Here is a 24,249-nt window from a genome sequence, read left to right as displayed (position 1 = left end):
ACTTTTCTCTACTTTTCCCATTCCAGGCATAATTTTATATACTTCTGCCCCGTCGCCATACTTGCCTTATCTCCAAAAAGTCCCAAACGCTGCAACATTTCCTCACGGGGAGTCAAGCCGGAACGTTTGCCGTTTTCTGAACTTTTCCCAACTCCTGCAACATCCTTTTTTTGGGCAGAGAAGCGACCAGAAATGCACAGAGGATCCCAAATGCAGGAGACGAGAAACTCATCTGCCCCTTCCGTCGTGGCTTTTAAACGGCTCTCATGATTTTTTGTGTGATTCATTACCCATTGCATGCTGCAAGATAAAAACAGAAAGCAGGCTGCCCGCTGGCAGAGATGTGTTTGTGCAAGTGTGTGTCTGTGTGTCTGTGTCCAGATGCTCCTCCAAAATGCCCGGAAGCTTTTTGAAAAGTAAAAAATTACAAGCTCACCTAAAAGTGCCTTATTTTGGAAATGCATTAATACTACAAAACGCTCAGCCAGCCCCTCTCCCCAAGTTCCTCCTGCTGCTCCGGGGGGGGAGGGAGGGGGGAATGACGACAAAAAACCTAGACATAAATATTGTTGCTGTTGTTGTTTAGTCGTTTAGTCGTGTCCGACTCTTCATGACCCCCTGGACCAGAGCACGCCAGGCACTCCTGTCTTCCACTGCCTCCCACAGTTTGGTCAACCTCATGCTGGTAGCTTCGAGAACACTGTCCCACCATCTCATCCTCTGTCGTCCCCTTCTTCTTGTGCCCTCCATCTTTCCCAACATCAGGGTCTTTTCCAGGGAGTCTTCTCTTCTCATGAGCTGGCCAAAGTCTTGGAGCCTCAGCTTCAGGATCTGTCCTTCCAGTGAGCACTCAGGGCTGATTTCCTTCAGAATGGAGAGGTTTGATCTTCTTGCAGTCCATGGGACTCTCAAGAGTCTCCTCCAGCACCAGAATTCAAAAGCATCAATTCTTCGGCGATCAGCCTTCTTTATGGTTCAGCTCTCACTTCCATACATCACTACTGGGAAAACCATAGCTTTAACTATACGGACCTTTGTTGGCAAGGTGATATCTCTGCTTTTTATGTCTCTGCTTTTTTTTTAATGCCACATAAACATACAAGGCTCAAAATTGGGCTATTATATTACTGGCTTTATTTTGTCATTTATTATATAATACAAATATGTGGAATTCTTAGATACAAAACATTTGGAAATAAGATAGAAAATAGAAAGTGGGGGGGGGGAGAGGGATTTTCTGTGTCCAGGCAGTTTTTTGGGGGGGCAGGAGAACCAGAGCCCCTTTCCACCCCCAGCCCCACCCCCCTTGTATGTGACCCAGGTGCTCTCTAGGTGGGAGGGGGCAGAGGAAGGAATGGCTACTCAGTTGGGGGGGGCATCAAGCGTGATGTGTGTCCCCCCCCCCGGTGCAAATGGTACCAGGCTCACCAGCTCCATCACAGCCGGGGCGGGGGCGTTTGCCACAGACCCCAAACGGCAGAAGCGCGGCTGGATTCTTCTTAAACTGAACCTGCAGTCCAACATCTTGTTTTCCTGGGGGGGGGGGTCAGTCCAGCTCCATTGTACTTCCTCCCCCCCCCATGTCCGGCGCTCCCTGCAGCTGCAGAACCAAAATCCCCCCTCCCTCTCCTAACATTCACACTTTTTCTGCAGCACAACCACGTGTTTTTTTGCTGAACCACGTTTTGAAATTGTTCAGTTCCATTACTGGAATTTGACTTTGAGGCACGGTTAAAAACAAAATAAAAAATTAAGACGGTTCCCTTGCCGAATTCAATATAATTTTACATCCTAGGGGCTTTTATCCTTTCCCCCGTTCCAAAAAATAAAATACAGCGGAGATCAAATTATTAAGGGGGGGGGCGGAAGGAAGGTAGGAAACCCACAAGCCCACTCCACCAATTTTATCCACGCTGTTGGCGATTGGGCAGATTTCTAAAACCAGCAGCTTCGAAGTGGGGGTGTCAGTCGCCACACCCCACAGATTCCCTGTAATCCGAGTGCCATTCATAGCTGGGAATGTCGTTTAAAAACAACGGATGTTTCCACCAGACGAAAGTGAGTTAAAACTGTTTGCTTGGGCACGATCCGATCTAAATGTTGTGCAGGTGAGATCGCCCCCCCCCCGCAATGCACATAAGCCTACTAAGCACTAATGGTTCACCCTCCCCACTCAAGCCACTGGAGGGACTTAAGGGGCCTTGACTCCCACCTGAGCACGGCCCAAAATGGGGCACGACTCTGCCACTCGCACGGTGTCTCAGGCTTCTGCTTCAGGGCATTTGCTAACACAGGGCTGCGAGGAGAGAGGTTTCATGTGCTCAGGGAGCTGGGGAACTCCCTGCTGCAGGGATTTGAGCCCTCCAAAGAATGACTCTGTGGCTTGCAAGGTGCTGCCTGAGGAATGGATTATGTAGGGGGGCAAGGGGGGGGCTCTGCAGAAGGCAGCCGGGTTGGGACAAGCTAGGGAAGAGAGTCTTTGGGCTGCTCAACCAAACACAGGGGAGTAAAGGAAGCACAAAACGAGGCAGCGCCAGGCCAGCTGGATTCACCGTCGCCCCAAATGCCCAGGGGCAGAAACTCTGGACGTTATGGCAAGAGAAGGGCTCCCCCGGCACCCGCACCTCGGCCCCCTCTTTCGTTTCCTCTGGGGAGGAAGAGAGAAATAAACTGAGCCCCCCAACCAGACAAGGAGGGAAACCCCACCAGAAGCAACAAAAAGCTCCCAAAACCCCCAGGCCGTTGGCGGATGCCAGCCTACAGGGGCTGATGGGAAATGGAGTCCGAGAACGTTGACAGCCCGCAGGCGGGACTCTGTGGTGGGGAGGGGGCCGGGAAGGAGAGCAGGGCGGCCCCCGGCAGTCCAAGTTGCGGAAACGTGGCGGTCACAGCTCGATCTCGAAGGTTTTCTGCTGGTCGCCGGAGAAGGGGTTGGGGGTGGCGGAAGGAGCCCGGGACTCCAGCGCCGCCCACTGTGCTTCAAAGGGGTCTGTGGGGGGGTCCTGGCGGGGGGCGGGGGGCGGCGGCGGCAGGCTCTGCTCGGGGGGCCAGGAGCCGCCGTTGGGCCTGGGCCGGGCCGGGCCCAGCAGGTTCTGCGGGAAGGGGCTGGCCTTGGCCCCCAAGTTTGCGGTGGGCACCTGCGTGGCAGAGCAGAAGGCGTTGGCCACCATCTGGGAGGGGGTGATGCCCACCACGGGCAAGCTGGGCGCGGCGGCAGCAGCAGCGTAGGGCATCCCCGGGGGGTATTGCATGCCCATGGAGAGGAAAGCCGGTGGCATTTGAGGAGGGGGCGGCACAAACATGCCCAGGGGCGGGGGGCCCACGTCGTAGCTCAGGGGGAAGGCGGGCAGTGCCATGGGCACCTGCTGCTGCTGCTGCTGCTGTTGTTGGGCCTTCGCGGCCTTGGCCACTTCCTGCAGCCAGCGCTCTGCTTCTGAGGGCGTCCGCTTGTGGCCTGGCTGGAACGGGGGGGTGACGGGGGCTCCGGCCGAGGGACCTGCAGAGGGCAAGAGGGAGAAGAGAAAAGCAGCTCAGTCCCGGAGGACGGGAGAGGAGGAGTCGTAGGGCTGGGGGTGCTCCTACGGGTCATCTAGCCCAACCCGCTGCCAGGCAAGGTCTTGACCTTTAAAGCCCTTCACGGTCTAGGACCCTCGTACCTACATTAAAACATTAAAATGCAGCCTCATCACAGGAGGAGAAAGGAAAAAAGAAAGAGGGGGAAGGAATCAAATTGGCTCCAAGGCAAAGGCCAGGTGGAACAACTCTGTCTTACAGGCTCTGCGGAAAGAAATCAGATCCCGCAGAACCCTGGTCTCATGAGACAGAGCCTTCCACCAGGTTGGGGCCAGTGTTGAAAAGGCCCTGCCTCTGGTTGAAGCCAATCTAACTTCTTTAGGGCCTGGGACCACTAGGGTGTTGCTATTTATGCACCTTAAGGTCCCCCGTGGGGCATACCGGCAGAAGCGGTCTTGTAGGTACGAGGGTCCTGGGCCATGAAGGGCTTTAAAGGTCAAAACCAGCACCTTAAACCTGACCCTGTACTCCACTGGGAGCCAGTGCAGCTTGAAAAGCACTGGGTGAATATGCTCCCATGCCAGGGACCCCGTAAGGAGCCTCGCTGCAGCATTCTGCACTCGCTAGAGTTTCTGGGTCAGCCCCGCGTAGAGTGAATTACAGTAGTCAATCTGTATGGGTCTGGGCCAGGCATAGGCAAACTCTGGCCCTCTAGATGTTTGGGACTATAATTCCCATCATCCCTGACCACTGGTCCTGTTACCTAGGGATGATGGGAATTGTAGTCCCAAACACCTGGAAGGCCGGAGTTTGCCTATGCCTGGGTCTGGGCAATGTTACATCCTGAAAGGAGTCAGTTTTTATGCATCTGTGCTGCAAACTATTAATATCTGCAATACTTTCTTGCAACTTGAAGCCAGAGGATAGCATCCTTCTCTTCCCCAAAGTGGGAGAAAACAAGTTTGTTCCCTCTTCCGTTTGACAGCCCTTGAGATATTTGAAGATGGCTTTCATATCTTCTCTGTTCCAGGCTAAAGATTCTCAGCTCCTTCAACCGTTCCTCATCAGGCTTAGTTTCCAGGCCCTTGATCATCTTGGTTGCCCTCCTCTGCACACCTTCCAGCTTCTCAATATCCTTAAATTGTGGTGCCCAGAAATGGACACAGTATTCCAGGTATGGCCTGAACCAAGGCAGAAGAGTGGGACTATGACTTCCCTCGATCAGGACACTCGACTTCTGCGGATGCAGCCTGGAATAGCATTCGCCTTTTTTGCAGCTGCATCTCATGGTTGGCTTGTGGTCTATATTAAAACCCCTAAGATCCTTTCGCCCTGCGCTGCTAGTCAAGCCAGGTTTTGCACCTCCCAGTCTGGTTTTGCACCTCCCAGTCGTTCTACCAGGACACTGAGGTCCAGCTCCGAGGGCCTTCTGGCGGTTCCCTCACTGCGAGAAGCAAAGTTACAGGGAACCAGGCAGAGGGCCTTCTCAGTGGTGGCGCCTGCCCTGTGGAACGCCCTCCCACTAGATGTCAAAGAGAACAACAAGCACCAGACTTTTAGAAGACATCTGACAGGCAGCCCTGTTTAGGGAAGCTTTTAATGTTTGATGTATTACGGTACAGTGGTACCTCGGGATGCGAACGGGATCCGTTCCGGAGCCCCGTTCGCATCCCGAATGGAACGCAAGATGCGTCAGCGCGTGTCGCGTTTCACTGTTACCGCGCATGCGCGTGATGTCATTTTGAGCATCTGCACATGCAGCGAAACCCAGAAGTAAAGCGCTCTGTTACTTCCGGGTTGCCACGGAGTGCAACTCGAACGCGCTCAACCCGAAGCACATTCAACTCGAGGTATGTCTGTATTTTAATATTTTGTTGGAAGCCGCCCAGAGTGGCTGGGGAAGCCCAGCCCGATGGGCGGGATATAAATAATAAATTTTATTATTATTATTATTATCATCATCATCTGTGGGGCATAGGCCTTTCTGGGGAGGGGCGGTGGCAACATACCTGTGCTGCCCCCTTCCATGGGCATTGCGGCTGCCGTGGGTCCAGGGGTGCCGTTAAGTGGGGTGCCATTGGGGGCGTCCCCGGCCGGCTGGGTGAGCGAGGAGTCGATCTGGCTGCAGAGGGCAGTGATGCTGTCGGAGTCGCCGTTGGGAGTCGAGTCGAGCTCAATGACTGGAGGAAGGGAGGGGAGGATTTCAGAAGGGCCTGCCGCCCCCCAAAGCAGCTTGCGCCCCACATTTTCCAACTAGCATCCCCATCAAGAGCCCCCCCCCAACAATACACACAACCCCCAGACCTCAGTCTCCCCGCGAGCCTTACCTAGATGTTTGATGCATGTTTTAAGTCTTAACTTTTTGTATGTTTTTAATTACGGCTGTCAGAAAAAAAATTCAAATTGATGATTGTATCGCTTTTTCTAAACCGTGCTACGGTTGTTTTTCTACCATCAAGCAGTGCATACCTTTTACGCAATAAAAAAAGCAAATTCATACCCGCTTTTTTTTGGGCAAGACAGCTTACAGGATAGAAAGACAGAAAAGCTAAAAACATAGATCACCATTAAAAAGTAATTGAAAACTAACAGAATTAAAACAATATAAATTTTAAATATCTGTTAAAAATGCAGATTATGAGAGCGATAAAAACATCTCAGCACCCTTTGCTTAAAAAAAAAGGCAGTTCCTAAATCCGTGTCAGAATAAAAAGGACTTCATCTGTCACCAGAAAGACAGCAAGAATAAATGAGAAATGCTGCTAAGTATTTTATTTTATTTTTTGCTGTTGCATTAATTAATGGAGATGTATTGTCAAAATATGGGACGCGGGTGGTGCTGTGGTCTAAACCACTGAGCTTAGGACTTGCCGATCAGAAGGTCGGCGGTTCGAATCCTCACGACGGGGTGAGCTCCCGCTGCTCGGTCCCTGCTCCTGCCAACCTAGCAGTTCAAAAGCACGTCACATTCAAGTAGATAAATAGGTATCGCTCCTGCGGAAAGGTAAACGGCATTTCCGTGCGCTGCTCTGGTTCATCAGAAGCGGCTTAGTCATGCTGGCCACATGACCCGCAAGCTGTACGCCGGCTCCCTTGGCCAATAAAGCGAGATGAGCGCCGCAACCCCAGAGTTGGCCACGACTGGACCTAATGGTCAGGGGTCCCTTTACCTTTACCTAATGTCAAAAGAATTGGTCTTATGCATAGTAGGCAAACTAAGGCCCGGGGGCCAGATGCGGCCCAGTCACCTTCTCAGTCCGGCCCGGGGGCGGTCTGGGAATCAGCGTGTTTTTACATGAGTAGAATGTGTCCTTTTATTTAAAACGCATCTCTGGGTGATTTGTGGGGCATAGGAATTCGTTCATTATTATTTTTTTCAAAATATAGTCCAGGCCCCCACAAGGTCTGAGGGACAGTGGACCGGCCCCCTGCTGAAAAAGTTTGCTGACCCCTGGTCATGTGTGACACAGGCAGCTCAAATAGTCATTGCAGCTCTATGGAAAATGCTGGACATTTAGGGCCACTTGCTCTGGAACAGAGAAAATTACGCATTCTTTGAGATTTTGACAGGCACTAGAACCTCAAGGTTCTTTTTATATTATTTGCATTTCCCTTAATATACACATACAAAGGAAGCACCATTTCCAAGCCAATCCTTCTCAAAAGCCTGGCAAATTGAGAACTAAACTGAATGACCCCATAGCACCGATATTCTTCATCGGAAGACATTTATTCTTGCTTTTTTCTTTCACGAACTGGACTATTATTTTAACCTCTGAGCGGATGTACTCAGTTTACGTGCCTATTTTATAGTTTGGTTTTTCCCCATCTTTTAATTTTATCTCTCTTTTTTATACAAAAAAAATATATATATGTTTATCTGTCGTGAATCTTGCAAGTAATCTACCCCGAATCACAAAGGGGTACGGCTAAATTTCACCTGTCGTTATAACAGTTCCCTCTTGCTTTATATACGGTGTGAAATGAAACAGAAAAGATTTCCAAGAATGAAACAAAAAGACCTAAACGGCCTCGGCCCTGGATACCTGAAGGAGCGTCTCCCCCCCCATCATTCTACCCTGACACTGAGGTCCAGAGCTGAGGGCCTTCTGGTGGTTTCCTCCTTGCGAGAAGCAAAGCTACAGGGAACCAGGCAGAGGGCCTTCTCGGTGGTGGCACCCGCCCTGTGGAACGCCCTCCCACCAGATGTCAAAGAGATAAAACAACTACCTGACATTTAGAAGACATCTGAAGGCAGCCCTGTTCAGGGAAGTTTTTAATGTGTGACATTTTAATGTATTTTTAATCTTTGTTGGAAGCCGCCCAGAGTGGCTGGGGAAATCGAGCCAGAGGGGTGGGGTACAAATAATACATTCTATCTATCTATCTATCTATCTATCTATCTATCTATCTATCTATCTATCTATTTATTTTTAATTATTATTAATTATTATTAATTATTATTAATTATTATTATTTATTATTATTTATTATTATTTATTATTATTATTATTATTACTACAGTGGTACCTCGGGTTACATACGCTTCAGGTTACAAACTCCGCTAACCCAGAAATAGTACCTCGGGTTAAGAACTTTGCTTCAGGATGAGAACAGAAATCGTGTGGCGGCAGCAGGAGGCCCCATGAGCTAAAGTGGTGCTTCAGGTTAAGAACAGTTTCAGGATAAGAACGGTGTATAGATGGTATATTACTCCAGTTAAGTTAGCAAAAATGTTTAAAACATGTAATAAGTGCTGGAAATGTAAAGAAAAAGAAGGATCATTCTGTCATATGTGGTGGGAATATAAGAAGGTAAAGGGTTTCTGGGAAATGATATACAATGAGTTGAAAAAGATGCTTAAATATACATTTGCAAAGAAACCAGAAGCCTTTTTGTTAGGAATAACAGGAAGAGAGATTAATAGAAGTGATTACAAACTTTTTCAATATGCAGTAACTGCGGCAAGAATTTTAATGGCCCAAAAATGGAAACAAGAGGAACTACCGACTCTTGAAGAGTGGAGAATGAAACTTATGGACTATGTAGAATTGGACAAAATGACTGGGAAAATTAGGTATCAGAGGGATCACAAGTTCATCGAGGACTGGGGAATGTTTACGGATTATCTGAAAAACATATGTGATGAACAGACAACGCTAGTGGGTTTTAAAGAGGTTTTGTGATAGTTTAAGGTGTATTGTAAAAAAGAAACAGATGAAAGGATAATATTAATCGGTAATATTATATATAGAAAATGCGTGAAGATAGGAAAAATGGATGATTGATGGAGGAGCTGGTGGAAGTACAAAAACTGGAAATTTGAAAACATGGTTGTGTGTAAAGGGAATTTGTAAAGGGAAAATCTAATAAAAACTTATATATTATATATATAAAAAAGAACGGTCCTCCAGAACGAATTAAGTACATAACCCGAGGTACCACTGTATTATTAATTATGATTATGATTATGATTATAATAACAAGTGTTTTATACCCGCCCCGGCATGGTTTGTCCCACCAGCGTAATCAGAACGTAGACTGCCATGGCATGTGGAAGCTCCATTTAGGAAGCACATTTGAAAACCTCTATGGAATGACACCCATGCACCCAAAGGGTCTCTCGAGGCCCCCCCCTCCACGCTTCACCTCCCTCTGCTGCGCCCCCGTTCCTCACCTGCGTCCCCCCTGCGCTGCAAGGTGGAGGGCAGCTCGTTTAGCCGCAAGGAGAGTTGCCTCTTGAATGGAGAGTTCTTCTGGCTGAGGGTGGGGAAGCCCCGGAAGGAGCCCTGGCGCACCAGCTGCTCCAGGGGCGCATGGCGGCGTGGGATGGCGTGGGCGCCCCCCACCTCGGCCTTCTCCTCCGGAGACGTGGCCCCCTGCGGAGGGGAGGCGCTGCCTGGCTGGGCGGGAGCTGGGGAGGGGGGCGCAGGCACCGTCGCCGCTTCGGCTGAAGGGGGAGAAAGCAAAGATATAGAGGAGTCCTTGAACCCAGGACCTCGCGCTTCTCTTGCAAAGGAGTTTTGGCTCCGCTTTCCGTGGTTGCCACCGCCTTCCCCCGCCCCTCTGAAGTGCCCACATTCTGGGGTCTTGGGGAAGGGGTCGCCTTTATACGATTTATGTATGGAAAGGAGAAAGCAGACAGTTTTTTATTCTCCTCTTTGTAGGGGTGCAAATATCCAGAGTGTGGGGGTCAGGAATTATGAAACACGGAGCAAGCCATTGGGCTTGATTCGTTGACAATAATTTCTGATCGAATCCCACGAGCCTCTGCACCTCTGCCATTTGCTTTCTCTACGCCTGACAGGCATGTACAATGGTGCCTCGCAAGACGAAATTAATCCGTTCCGTGAGGCTCTTCGTATAGCGTCTTGTGAAGCAAGCCCACTGACAGCTTAGCGGATTAGCGCTATTAGCGGTTTAGCGGCTTTTAGTGGATCAGCTGATAAGCGGCTTAGCGGCTTAGGAAAAGGGGGGAAAGGGGGGGAACCCGCAGGAACTCGCAAGATATTTCGTCTTGCGAAGCAAGCCCATAGGGAAATTCGTTCTGCGAAGCGCCTCCGAAACGGAAAACCCTTTCGTCTAGCGGGTTTTCCGTCTTGCGAGGCGTTCGTCTTGCGGGGCACCACTGTATAAGCATTCTAAAAACACAGGCCAGTTGCTTCACCAGGCATCCTGGGTCATAAAGATAGAAGGTTGCTTTGATGTAGTTTAATCTTTAGACAGATCTTAAGGGCCAGGAAGAGAGTTCACAAGATGGTAAACACTGCCATCCTTCCTCTCCCGTTTACTGCTGTTTAAGACTTTTTTATTTACTTTGAACTACTATGCATGCAGGTGGCGCTGTGGGTTAAACAACAGAGCCTAGGGCTTGCCGATCGGAAGGTCGGCGGTTCGAATCCCCGCGACGGGGTGAGCTCCCGTTGCTCGGTCCCTGCTCCTGCCAACCTAGCAGTTTGAAAGCACGTCAACGTGCATGTAGATAAATAGTTCCAGTTACAGATAGGTAGCCGTGTTGGTCTGCCATAGTCAAAACAAAATAAAAAAATTCCTTCCAGTAGCACCTTAAAGACCAACTAGGTTAGTACTTGGTATGAGCTTTCGTGTGCAGAAGGGTGGTGGGATTGGGTGATTGGCAGATAGCTGTGATGAGCCTGTTGACGACTATCACAGCTATCTGCCAATCACAGCTATCTGCCAATCACCCAATCCCACCACCCTTCTGAGTAATACCCCTCCCCACCTTCTCACTATATAGAAGGGTCTGGTGACTTCTGTTTCAGTGTATCTGAAGTGTGCATGCACACGAAAGCTCATACCAAGTACTAACCTAGTTGGTCTTTAAGGTGCTACTGGAAGGAATTTTTTTATTTTGTAGATAAATAGGTACCACTCCGGCGGGAAAGTAAACGGCGTTTCCGTGAACTGCTCTGGTTTGCCAGAAGCAGCTTAGTCATGCTGACCACATGACCTGGAAGCTGTACGCAGGCTCCCTCGGCCAATAAAGCGAGATGAGCGCCGCAACCCCAGAGTTGGTCACAACTAGACGTAATGGTCAGGATTCCCTTTACCTTTTTACTATGCATGCTCAAATTAGCTCTTTGTAGTTTTAATTTTAGCTTTGTCCCCACGTCGGGGTTTTCGAAATGCTCAGAGGAAATCTGATTGGTTCTTACGAACACTGTGTAAAAAATTCTTTTGTGAATAAAACGACCTGGGCCGAGGGGTGGACAGGAATTGTTATTGGCACCCCTCCCAGAGTCTTGCTGGTCAAGTCTCATGTGTATTTTATTAATCAGGGTCCAATCCTTCCTTGCTTTGGAAACGCTACATCTCCTAAGACTGGAACTTGTGCTATGAGCCTGAAGGTTGGGCAGATAAAAGAGAAGGCTTTTTCGCCCAGAGTTAAACTGCGGAACTCCCTCCCACAGGAATGGCTTTGAAAGAGGATTGGACAAAGTCAGGGAGGAGGAGAGGCCTATCGAAGGCTCTGACTTGCTTCTGCAGTTGGAGGCAGAAAATGCTTCTGAATGCCAATTGCTGGAAACCAAAGGAGGGCTCTTGGGTTCGAATCCTGCCTGCAAGGTTTCTCATAATGGGCATTTGGTTGGGCACTGTGGGAGCAGGAGGCTGGATTCGATGGGACATGGGCCTGATCCAGCAAACCAGGCTCTTCTGATACTCTTATGGAACCTCCAGCTGGAGAGGCAGTCTATTTCGATTCCTCGGTTCTTTGGGGTATTTTGGCCAGTGTGAGAAGATGATGCTGGACCAGATGGTCCTGATCCTGGTCGTCTGCTCTTAGCACCCAAAGGCTGGGGGTTTTACCTTTCTTCCTGTCCTGCGGCGGCCTGGCTCCCGAGGGTCGGCTGGCCGAGGCAGGGGGTCCCGGCAGGCGGAAGGATCCCTCGCGGGCGAAGCTGGTGCGGGTGGCGTCGAAGGAGGCCGTGACGCCACACTCCTTCTCCCGCTTCTGCTTGCGCTCCAGGCAAGCGGCAAAGGCACATCCCACGGCGTGGCTCAGGCGCTCTCCCTGCGAGGGGAAGAGGCGGACGAGGCTGTCAAGAGCAGCCCAGAGGGAAGGCCGGGGGGCAGGGGCGGGCCTCACACCGGCTGAGGAGGAAGACGGGCCCCTGCGCCGGTCGGTGGATAACCTGCGGAACTCCCTGCCACAAGGTGCAGCAGCAGCCGCTCACTTAGACGGCTTTGAGAAAGAGCTAGGCAGATTTATGGGACGTTTGCTGAAGAACACTTGTCCCCCTCCTTACAACAACCCTGTGAGGTAGGTTGGGATGAGAGAGATGGCGACTTTCTGCGTTAAAGGCTTTAAACCTGATCCTTTCCACCCAATGACAAGAGGGGTCTCACAGGGGAAAGGGACCCCACGGCATCCACACAGCTCTAGGGTTGCCAGCAGGTACTTTGGGGGTGCCAAGGGGCAGCGAAGTGATTTTTGAGGCTTCGCTCGTTGCAGGAGGACATCCACACTTGATCTTAGCCAAAAGGCCGAGAAGCGTTGCAGGAGGACATCCAGAGCAGCATCTATGGTTCTGATGGTGCCGGCTGGGGGGAGAGTGGCAGCGGTGGTGCAGTGGTTAGAGTGCCAGACTGGGACCAGGGTTCGAATCCCCGCACCCAACCATGAAGCTCAGGGAATGACGTTGGGGGCCAGTCCCTGCCTCTTGGGCTGACCTACCTCACGGGGTTGTTGTGGGGATTAAATGAGGAAGGGAGAGAACCATGTACATTATTATTATTATTATTATTATTATTATTATTATTATTGCTGCTGCTGCTGCTGCTGCTGCTGCTGCTGGGAGCTGCATTAGAACCCTTGAGGTTCCTTCCAAATCTCCAAATCTATGATTCCGTGATTATTATTGTTACCATTTATTACGTTTATATTTCGCCCTTCATCCAAGGACCACAACCTAAAAATGCAAAGTGAGATCACAAAATGCATAATGAAGCGAGAACAAAAGCAAACCACACCGTGAGCCCCGTGGAGGAAAAGGTAGGGTACCAATGCAATAAAATCAGAAACCGTTAAGAGTATAGCTGTCAACTTACAGATTTGAAAATAAGGGACCAGCAGCCTCAAAAATAAGGGATCAGCAGCCAAAATAAGGGATTTTCCAAGGGGCACAGGTATGTTCAACTTCTGAGCCCCTTCGAGCCAAAGGCAGAAAGCCCAGCCAGCAGCCAAACGAAGCCTCAAGCGGTGGTTCCCACAGTGCAGCAACCCGGCAAAGGGGATGCAGCAAGGAAAACCACCGTTACCTCTCCGCTGGGAAGCGCTGAGCAAAGGCGAGTCCCCAGGCAATGCGGCCGATTTGATCGGCACAAGGCATGCAAGCTCCACCCCCCAGTCATTCTTCGACTCCTTATTGGGTGAGCAACGCAGCCAAGCAACACAGCTGGAGCCTCCCTCCTTCCTAGCCGGCAAGGAGGGAGGGAGGGGAGCTGCTTCCTTTGAAACCCGGGAAATTTAAGGGACATCATCAATAAGGGACAGCAGCGGGACCTGGCGCTGGGATAAGGGACTTTCCCACCAAATAAGGGACGGTTGACAGCTATGGTTAAGAGCTCCATATGCACGGGTTTGCAAAGTCGGTGTGCCCCCCTGGCACCACCCACCGAATCCTTCAGCGCCAGGAAGCAGTGGCAGATCCATCGCCGTGTGGTTCCGTCCCGGCAGATGTAGGAAAAGGCCTTGTCGAAGTTGCGGTCTGGGGCGCAGAAGGAGACCTTCTCAATCGTCTGGTCCACGATCAGATCCTGGCGGGGGGGAAGGGAAAGGGCAGGCGTGACACTGCGGAAGGGAGAGTTTGCATCGTGCGAGCGGAAGCTGCTCTCTGCGCACGCCCAGAGGCTGCTGTTCCCCGAGGCTAAAGCTCCTCCATGTCGCCGCTTTGACGCTGGAGCGCAAGGAGCCCTCAGGCCAGCGGAAGGCAGCTCCGCCACGGCTCTCCCAGCAAGCCACAAAAGCATCACTCGAACCCAGAACCTTCCGTACCCAGAGCAGGCGCTCTGAGCCACAGCAACTTTGTACCTTGGTTTTGTCGTCCACAACTCTCAAGCCATCCGCCGAGACCCAAAGCACGGACTTCACCGATTTGCGGCCGCTCTATTGGGAGGGGGGCAATGAGAGGGAGGGCAGCAAAGTTAACAGAATTCCACCTCGCCAGCCTTGCTACAGCCCCATAGGCTCTCTGGTTTTCTTTCAGGGAGAAGGGAGGACAGAATGAATTTCTTTGCTTCTGCCCTCCTGGATTTTGGAGATGGCACCGGTTGTTGCAACCAGGCCGCTGCGCCCAAGCGGGGCTCACAATCTCCCCCCACCCACAAAGTTGTTCTAGATGACAATTCCCAGCAGCCTCAGCCAGCGGGCAGAAGGTCAGGGCCAAAGGGAGGAGTGGTTGGCAACATCTGGAGGGCACCAGATGTTGGGGAACGGGCAATGCACATCAACATGTCTGTCCTTCTGATCCCAGGGCAGCAAACAGCTCCTTCCCCCCTGGCTGAGCACACATTCAAGGGCAAAACTAGTTTGTGCCTCAGAGAATGTGTGAAAAGGCCCATTTGGGTATACACTGGTACCTTGGTTCTCAAATGCCTTGGTTCTCAAACTCTGAAAACCCAGTAAATATTCTGGTTTTCAAACATTTTGCAGAAGCCGAACATCCGATGCAATTGTTGGCTATTGTTTCTGAGGCACCTGCACCAATCAGAAACTGTGCCTCGGTTTCTGGACATTTCAGAAGTCAAATGGACTTCCAGAACTGATGAAGTTTGGGGCTTTTGTTTTTGCTATTTATTTTGTGTTTTTGTTTTTGAAGCTTTTTTGAATTTGTTTTTGTGACTGTGTGGAACCCAGTTCAGTTCCTGATTGATTGATTGATTGATTGATTGCGTGACTGCAGAAATCAGTGCAGGTAAGAAAAAAAATTAATTTTAATTTTTATCATCTACAATACGGTCTTATTTATTTTATAATACAGTACATTGTTTATTATTGGGACGCAGGTGGCGCTGTGGGTTAAAGCCTCAGCGCCTAGGGCTTGCCGATCGAAAGGTCGGCGGTTCGAATCCCTGCGGCGGGGTGCGCTCCCGCTGCTCGGTCCCAGCGCCTGCCAACCTAGCAGTTCGAAAGCACCTCCGGGTGCAAGTAGATAAATAGGGACCGCTTACCAGCGGGAAGGTAAACGGCGTTTCCATGTGCGGCTCTGGCTCGCCAGAGCAGCGATGTCACGCTGGCCACGTGACCCGGAAGTGTCTCCGGACAGCGCTGGCCCCTGGCCTCTTAAGTGAGATGGGCGCACAACCCCAGAGTCTGTCAAGACTGGCCCGTACGGGCAGGGGTACCTTTACCTTTACCTTTACATTGTTTATTGCTTTCATTTTATGGATCAATGGTCTCGTTAGAATGTTAAATTGCTGTTTTAGGGGTTGTTTTTAAAAGTCTGGAATGGATTAATCCGTTTTGCATTACTTTCTATGGGTCTTGGTTTTGGAACGCTTTGGTTTTGGAACGGACTTCCGAAATGGATTAAGTTTGGGAATCAAGGTACAGTTTGGGAATCAAGGTACCTCGGGTTAAGTACTTAAAGTTTGGGAATCAAGGTACCTCGGGTTAAGTACTTAATTCATTCCGGAGGTCCGTACTTAACCTGAAATTGTTCTTAAGCTGAAGCACCACTTTAGCTAATGGGGCCTCCTGCTGCTGCCGTGCCGCCGGAGCACGATTTCTGTTCTCAACCTGAAGCAAAGTTCTTAACCTGAAGCACTATTTCTGGGTTAGCGGAGTCTGTAACCTGAAGCGTATGTAACCTGAAGTGTATGTAACCCGAGGTACCACTGTACATTTATGGGGGGGAGTGAGAGAGGGAGAGGAAAAGGGTTTGAAACAGAATGGAGGCAATAAAACACAAAGCATTGGGTTTAAAAAGAAGTCGCTTGGCTTGACTCTGCTTAGAAGGCATCTCCCAATTTAAAAATTGCTCAACTTTTAAAATTTAAAATACAGTAAAATGCTTATTAATGGGGCGCAGGTAGCGCCATGGTCTAAACCACCGAGCCTAGGGCTTGCCGATCGGAAGGTCAGCAATTCGAATCCCCGTGACAGGGTGAGCTCCCGTTGCTCAGTCCCTGCTCCTGCCCACCTAGCAGTTCGAAAGCACACCTGTGCAAGTAGATAAATAGGTACTGCTCTGGTGGGAAGGTAAACGGCGTTTCCGTGTGATGCTCTGGTTTCACCGGAAGCGGCTAGTCATGCTGTCCACATGACCTGGAAAAACTGTCTGCGGACAAATGCCGGCTCCATCAGCCAGTAAAGTGAGATGAGCGCCGCAACCCCAGAGTCGTCTGCGACTGGACTTAACTGTCAGGGGTCCTTTACCTTTACCTTTTTAAAATGCTTGTTGCTTTGTTGTTACTTTTTAAAAGCTGCAGGGGGCAGCAGAGGCCTTGCACCACCATCACTCTCAGGCTGCCTCCATAACCCCCAACCTCTCTCTCCCTTCCTCAAGAATACTATGGATTTCGTCCTGTAGGATTTTATCAATTTACTGTGTTTACATCCCTTTTTCTCAAAGGAGCTCAAGGCAGCAAACATGGTCCTTCTCATCCTCATCTAATTCCCACAACCACGCAAGGTAGGTTAGTCTGAGAGGCAAGGACTGGGCTCCCAAGGTGAGCTTCCGAGTGGGGAATTCGAACCCTGGTCTCCCCGGTCCTTGTCCGACACTAACCACTACGCATCGCTGCCTCTACATTTTGGAAGATTTAACTAGCACAAATGGTTAAAGCTCATCTGCTCAACTCACTGGTTTCTTCAGCTCTGTATTAATCGTTTCGATGAATGATTTTTGAGGTTTTCTGGATGACTAAGACTGTATTGAAATGCAAAAATCATTTCAATGAATTGGTTGCTGTTTTCTGCATTTATATGTTATTGTGTTTGATGGCACAGTGATTGCAACATTGGCTGTTTTTTCAATGCTTTTGTGATCATTGGGAGCCACACTGAGCGCAACATTTGTTGCTGGAAAGGTAGGCTAGAAATATAAAATCAGAGCAAACTTCAACCTTCTAATTAATGAGGGCATAGAAGTCTCCCCATCCCTGCCCAACTCTCCGTCCAAAATGACAAGGAGGGCAAACTCTGCTTTCTAGTTAAAGGTAAAGGTAAAGGGACCCCTGTCCATTAGGTCCAGTTGCAGATGACTATGGGGTTGCGGCGCTCATCTCGCTTTCTTGGCCGAGGGAGCCGGCGTACAGCTTCCGGGTCACATGGCCAGCATGACTAAGCCGCTTCTGGCGAACCAGATCAGCGCACGGAAACACCGTTTACCTTCCCCCGGAGCGGTACCTATTTATCTACACGTACTTGATGTGCTTTCGAACTGCTAAGTTGGCAGGAGCAGGGACCGAGCAACGGGAGCTCACCCCGTCGCGGGGATTCGAACCGCCGACCTTCTGATCGGCAAGTCCTAGGCTCTGTGGTTTAACCCACAGCGCCACCTGCGTCCCGCTTTCTAGTTAGAAGCCTTCAAATCGCAAAAATTTAAAACATGCACCAAGCTAATTTTTAATGATTCCCCCTGTCTCCCTGGTTTTTTTATTTCCCTTTTGACCATCTGCTTTATGACGCTGAGTCATTTGGCAACGCTGTTAGGTAACTGCACAGATCTGCTGTGACCCTTTCAGCGCAAATGGTCCGGGTCCTGTTTCCCAAGCCAGCGACCCCCCACCCACTCACCCCCACGAAACACACATAAGCCATTCCCCACATTGGAGGGGGTTGGACTAGAGGACCTTTGGAGGTCCCAACTCCACGATTCTGCATCCCAGGGCAGAGAGGCCCTACCGAAGCAGCCAGTGCCTTGCTCCACACACAGGTTGCCCTCTAGCCTCTTCTCTGCCCCCCCCCATGCGTTTCCGGGAGAGAAACCAGACCCTGCCCCACACTCCCTGCGAGACCCCCCAGCAACTCACCGCTTTCAGCTTCTTCACGGCTTCTTCGCAAACGTGCATTCCCCGAGACTCCGCGACTTCAGCATGACCCAGGTACTACGGGGACAAGGACAGGGGTCAAGGTATAAAGCCCTTTAAACTTGGGAACAGTTTGCCTGCGAAATCGCCTCCCCCCACATGCGACCCCCCTCAAATCAGCAGAGCTGGCCCTGTTGCAGGGGTCATGTGAAACCTGCTCCATGTTTCTCAGAAATCCATCTTTTCGTCTGGTGGAACCTATACTTTGGAACTCCCTGCCACTTGATAGCAAGCTGCCTAGAGTGGCCGGGGCAACCCAGTCAGATGAGTGGGGTGCTAACAAACAAACAAACTAACTAACTAATAATAATAATAATAATAATAATAATAGCAGCAGTGGTGCCTTTACTGTACTCCTTTCAGCACCTGCTTAAACCCATTTTAAGCTTCAACTTGCTTTTAGTCTAAGGGCATTTAAAACTTTTCAAAAGTCTTAAATTCTTATTCATCCTTCTTACTGATAATTCTACTGATAATTCGCTTTATCCTTCTCTTTTCTTTTCGCAAACCGCTCCATTTTTTCAAAACAATCAAACAGTGTAAAAATTTATGAAATAAATAATGAAGCCAGGCTTCTGCCTCCTGCTCCGAACCCCCCCCACACACTCTAGTCAAAAGACGGACTTGAGCATCACCCCCCACCCCAAATAATATCCATGATAAATGTTTGGATAACGGAGCTCCCACCTGCTTTGAAAACCAAGCCCTGGCAATTCACAGTGGAGGAACGGGCACTCTGCACTCTTTATATTCTCCTCCCCAAGCACACACATACACACATGTTCCTAGAGCAGAGTCCAGACAGCTGGACTCACCTCCCTGGCCATCACTCAGGGTCGCCACTGATATTCCCATTTCACAGACAGGAAAGGCGCTGGGTATGGCAGAGAGCCTGGGCAGCTGCTCTCGGGAAATCCTGGGCTGAGCTGGGATCTGGACCCGGCAAAGCGATGAAAGATCCCCAAAGGACCTGAAACCATTCCAGGACCAGGAAAGCTTGGCCACAGAATGCACGGGTTTCTTCAAGACTGACTGCCACAGCGCCCTGTCTGTGGGGCTTCCCTTGCGCTTGATCTGGAAGCTGCAGGCAGAATACTGCAGCACAATTGCTGACGGGAGCAAGTCCCTGTCACCAACGTCAAAGCATTGCTGCCAGAGATCCACGCTGGTTCCCGATTTGCCACAGGGCCAAATTCAAAGGGTAACTATTAGTATTTGATCCTGAGTGTGGCAGCGCAGCCCTGTGGAACTCCATGCCTCTTGATATACCATACAATTTGCAGTGCTTGGCAAAAAAACAAAACAAAACCTGGAGTACCAGGAGGAATGGAAGAAATTTAAAGACTATTTAACCAAATATGCTAAGATAATCTAAATAGAAATATTTGCGAGCACCAGACTGGCCTAGGATTTAAATAAGTGATGTTATAGAATAGTATGTCTAAAGTGAAAATGAAAAGAAAGAAAGATGTTAATTGCCTAAGTAAATTTTATGGGAAAATAGTTTTGGAAAACTGTTGCAATGATATACATTGAAACTCAGCTTGGGGGAGTCAAGGAAGTTATCCAACAATGTAAACAAAAGTGGAATTATTACATATAAGATTTTTGTTTGTTTATAAATATGGAAAATCAATAAAAAAGGGGGGGTACCACCAAATAACCATTTCCGTTTGGGAAAAGCCTTCCCGAGACTTGTGTGAGTTTTGATCCGTTTTCCATCCATTGCCCAATTTTAGCTTCCAAATATTTCAAGGAGTTACTGTATTTTTTGCTCTATAAGACTCACTTTTTCCCTCCTAAAAAGTAAGGGGAAATGTGTGTGCATCTTATGGAGCGAATGCAGGCTGCGCAGCTATCCCAGAAGCCAGAACAGCAAGAGGGATTGCTGCTTTCACTGCACAGCGATCCCTCTTGCTGTTCTGGCTTCTGAGATTCAGAATATTCTTTTTCTTGTTTTCCTCCTCCAAAAACTAGGTGCGTCTTGTGGTCTGGTGCGTCTTATAGAGCGAAAAAATACGGTATTTATACGGATCGTGTTTCATTCTTCCTGTAAGCGGCTTTGGAGCTGTCGCGCCTTTAAAACAAGCGGCGTATAGATCTCACGAAATAAGGTAAAATAAAGGCACCCCCCTCCTTCTGCTCCCTCCAACTCTGCCCCCCCCCCACCGGCGCCCCTCACCAGACTCACCCGCACCGGGAAACTACAGCGGCCCTTTCTGACGGCTTCCTCATCGGCCTGCCACTGGTGGGGACGACTAGCCTCCGGGACGTAGGCTGACTTCTTCCGTCTCAGGCTCTGCCGCAGCTTGTTCATCGCTGACCCCCCCGGGCCTGCAAAGGGGGCAGAGAGGGGAAAAGGCCGCGCTCAGCATCCCTGAGGACCCCAAAGGAGGGAGGGAGGGAGGGAGGACTCACAGCAGGGAGGGCTGCTGCCATGATGACCCCAGGATGCAGCTCACCAAAATCTCAGGAGACCCGGAAGCCTCTGGCAGAGCAAGGGTTAATAACCCTGGGGGTCCCGTCCTGTTCCCCCGCCCCCATCTCACTGGGAGTGAAACACAGCAAGATGTTTATATAACATCATATCTTATCCAATAAGGTCTCCTGGAAGAAACTTCCCATCCTTCTCGTTGTACTTTTTTATATTGTCTTCATTTTATCGCACAGTTTGTTTCATTGCTTTTTCTGTATATTCCCCTAAGGTATGGTATTTATTCCACTTGTTTGTTATACAGTGGTACCTCGGGTTAAGTACTTAATTCGTTCCGGAGGTCCGTACTTAACCTGAAATTGTTCTTAAGCTGAAGCACCACTTTAGCTCATGGGGCCTCCTGTTGCTGCCGTGCCGCCGGAGAACGATTTCTGTTCTCATCCTGAAGCAAAGTACTTAACCTGAAGCACTATTTCTGGGTTAGCGGAGTCTGTAACCTGAAGCGTATGTAACCTGAAGCGTATGTAACCCGAGGTACCACTGTACACAAGTATCATTCAATTCCGCTAGGATAATATCACTATAAATAACTGGCTTTTTAACGGATATTCATTTGTTATTGTTAATTCTTTTATGTTCCTTATTTTTATTTTCTTTATCTTTTTTTTTCATTTTCGCGTTAAACTTTGCTGTAATGTATTTGTAAGATGGTATTTTAAATTAATAAAGAAGATATTTTTTTAAAAAAGAAACACAGCAAGGTGGTGGGGGTTTTTTTGCCTCCCCCCGCCCTTTTGGCAAGGATTTTCTGGGAGGCGAATCTCCAGCAAATTTCACATTCCCAAGATCAAAGGAGCATCAGGGAGCCGGGGCTTTTATAACCATCTCTGAGCATGCACACAAACACCCTTGATCTTGCCTTGGCTGATTTAACTGGGACGCCTCAATCGCAGGCAGAGGAAAGAAAAAGAAAACACACAAACAACACACAGTCCTTGCAACCCAGATGGGAGCTGCTAAGGGGAGACCTGGGTCCCTGGAAGACCCAGAGATGCACAGACAAGAGGCCAGGAGACGGTTAGAAACTCAGGTATATAAGCCAGGTGGCTTCTTAAATCAGGGTTTCCAGTTGCCAAAACGGAACGGCTGGTTGCCATTTGGCTCAAAAGCTGGAAGTTTTCAATATGACTTTTTGGTTTCCTGAAATTCGTTCTGCAGGTGCAGACAAAGTATCACAGACAGAATTCGACAGGACGTGTCGCTGGTGTGAGAAAACGGTCCAGATTGTAGAATTTTGAACCAGGCAGGCACCTCCAGAGGGTGGAAATGTCAGTTGACAGGCATCCTGGCACCTGGGCATCTTCACTTGGTGGCAGCAAGTGCCTAAAGGTAAAGGTAAAGGTAAAGGGACCCCTGACCATTAGGCCCCCGTCGTGGCCGACTCTGGGGTTGCAGCGCTCATCTCACTTTATTGGCCGAGGGAGCCGGCATACAGCTTCCGGGTCATGTGGCCAGCATGACTAATCCGCTTCTGGTGAACCAGAGCAGCGCACGGAAACGCCTTTTACCTTCCCGCCGGAGTGGTACCTATTTATCTACTTGCACTTTGACGTGCTTTTGAACTGCTAGGTTGGCAGAAGCAGGGGCCGAGCAATGGGAGCTCACCCCGTCTCGGGGATTCGAACCACCGACCTTCTGATCGGCAAGTCCTAGGTTCTGTGGTTTAACCCACAGTGCCCAAGCCTAAATGGATATGTTGCTTGAGGCAGAACTGAGCGTCCACTGCAACATCAGCCAGAAGCCTTGCCCATCACTCACGGGGACAGTAATGGAGACCCGGGCGCCACCCAAATGATGCTGAGACTCCAATTCCCATCAGTCCCAGCCAGCATGGCCAATATGGGAGCTGTAGTCTAACTGATCGCCGAAGAATGGATGCTTTTGAATTCTGGTGCTGGAGGAGACTCTTGAGAGTCCCATGGACTGCAAGAAGATCAAACCTCTCCATTCTGAAGGAAATCAGCCCTGAGTGCTCACTGGAAGGACAGATCCTGAAGCTGAGGCTCCAAGACTTTGGCCACCTCAGGAGAAGAGAAGACTCCCTGGAAAAGACCCTGATGTTGGGAAGCCCTAGGCTCTGTGGTTTAACCCACACCGCCACCCCCGTCCCAAGTGGCTGGTAGCCAAGCGCAAAATGTGCCCGACAAATTTTGGACATGGGCAGAAGGGCACTTCCCACGTGCTCAGGAGCAGTCTCGCAAGGCAAAGTGCTAGCACTGAACTCCTGACATGCTTAAATAAGCCCCCTGCCACAGTTGAGCATTAAACCTGCAGATGGTACGACACAGCAGGGCCCCCACCCACTTTGCAGGGGGAGGGAAAAAGGGGTTGCCCCCTTTTCCTCCTGGAGGGGGCTCTGCTCCCCTGACAGCACATTTCTTCCTGAAGCAAGGCTGCTAAGCACACAGGAGCCCCACCAAAGAAGGGAAGTGGCCATCTTTGCAGAGAAAGGGGCTGTGTGCCGCCAGCTGCTCCCCCCTGACCCGGCCCAAGGCCAGGAGGTCAAAGCTACTTAGCCATCGCCTGGGGAAGGGTCAGCTCCTGCCCCACATTCTCCACAAAAGGGCTTCAAGCCACAGCCTGCATCCCCTGGGGTGGGTCGAGCGTAGGATTTCTTGGGGTGGGGGTAGAGAGGCCATGAAGCCGAAAAGAGCCATCACTCAGGAGCATAGCTGTCAACTTTTCCCTTTTCTTGCGAGGAATCCTATTCAGAATAAGGGAATTTCTCTTTAAAAAAAGGAAAACATTGACAGCTATGCTCAGGAGCTGAGCAAGAGGCCTTGGACAGAAGGACAGCTGGATCAGGCCCAAGGAGGCTCCTCTGGCCCAGCAACCTCTTCTCCCAGGGGCCTCAAAGAGAAACCCACATGCAGGATCCGTAAACAATAGTTCTCTCCCCTCCTGCGGTTACCAGCAACTGGGATTCAGAAGCATCGTTCCATGCATTTGTCTAGTCCTACCGTATTTTTCGCTCCATAAGACACACTTTTTTCTTCCTAAAAAGTAAGGGGAAATGTCTGTGCGTCTTATGGAGCAAATGCGTGGTCCCTGGAGCTGAATTGCCCAGGGGCGGAAAGCAGATCATGCTTCTTCTTTTTTTGAAAGAGGGAAGGGGGTGTTGAAACAAAGCTGCTGATTGGCAAGCGATCGGGGAGAGAGATAAGGGACGCTAGCAATAAAGGAGGCTGCCTGGGAGGGGGGAGGTAAAGACAGGGAACTTGCAAGGAGAGGAGACAGGAAGACTAAAGCAATGAGGAGAGAAATTAGAAGAAAAGGAGGAGCAAAAAACTGCTCCAGCTAAGGAAAAGACACTAAGGCAAACAAGAGGGAAGGGAGTGTTGAAAGGTAACAGCTGATCGGTGGGATCGGAAGAGAGATGAAGGATGCTAGTGGAGGCTGCCTGGGAGGGGGGAGGTAAAAGCCCATGGATCCTCAGGATTTTTGCATTGAGTCACCCCAAATTCACCATCAGATCACATAGCATGTCCATGGCTACAGCCTGCACCAAAAAAATCACACACTCACTGTTGCCTGGGGCCGCAATGGCGCAAAAATGTGGTTACAAAGCACAGATCCACATGAATCCTCAGGATTTTTGCACTGGGTACCCCAAACTCACTGTCAAATCACATGTCTGTGACCACAGCATGAGCCACAAAAATCATACATCCACTGTTTCGTTCAGAATA

General features: G+C 49.9%; 1 protein-coding gene across 1 annotated transcript in view; it reads right to left on the bottom strand.

Annotated features, from left to right (window-relative positions):
- Window positions 1-1,115: 1,115 nt before the first annotated feature.
- NUMBL (NUMB like endocytic adaptor protein) overlaps window positions 1,116-24,249 on the bottom strand; it is a 37,489-nt gene continuing 14,355 nt past the window's right edge. Inside the window, exons 2-9 of the mRNA XM_079985613.1 lie at window positions 20,258-20,400; window positions 18,010-18,084; window positions 14,066-14,140; window positions 13,651-13,791; window positions 11,842-12,046; window positions 9,191-9,463; window positions 5,523-5,693; window positions 1,116-3,496 (exon numbers count right to left, since the gene is read on the bottom strand). Coding sequence (XP_079841739.1) covers window positions 2,886-3,496; window positions 5,523-5,693; window positions 9,191-9,463; window positions 11,842-12,046; window positions 13,651-13,791; window positions 14,066-14,140; window positions 18,010-18,084; window positions 20,258-20,383 — 1,677 coding nt within the window. The 5' untranslated portion in view covers window positions 20,384-20,400 and the 3' untranslated portion in view covers window positions 1,116-2,885. The remainder of the gene's footprint in view (window positions 3,497-5,522; window positions 5,694-9,190; window positions 9,464-11,841; window positions 12,047-13,650; window positions 13,792-14,065; window positions 14,141-18,009; window positions 18,085-20,257; window positions 20,401-24,249) is intronic.

Source organism: Podarcis cretensis, assembly GCF_951804945.1.
Source record: "Podarcis cretensis genome assembly, chromosome: 8".
NCBI classification, from domain to species: Eukaryota; Metazoa; Chordata; class Lepidosauria; order Squamata; family Lacertidae; genus Podarcis; species Podarcis cretensis.
Note: the sequence above shows the minus strand (reverse complement) of the source record. Positions and strands in the feature narration are given on the sequence as shown.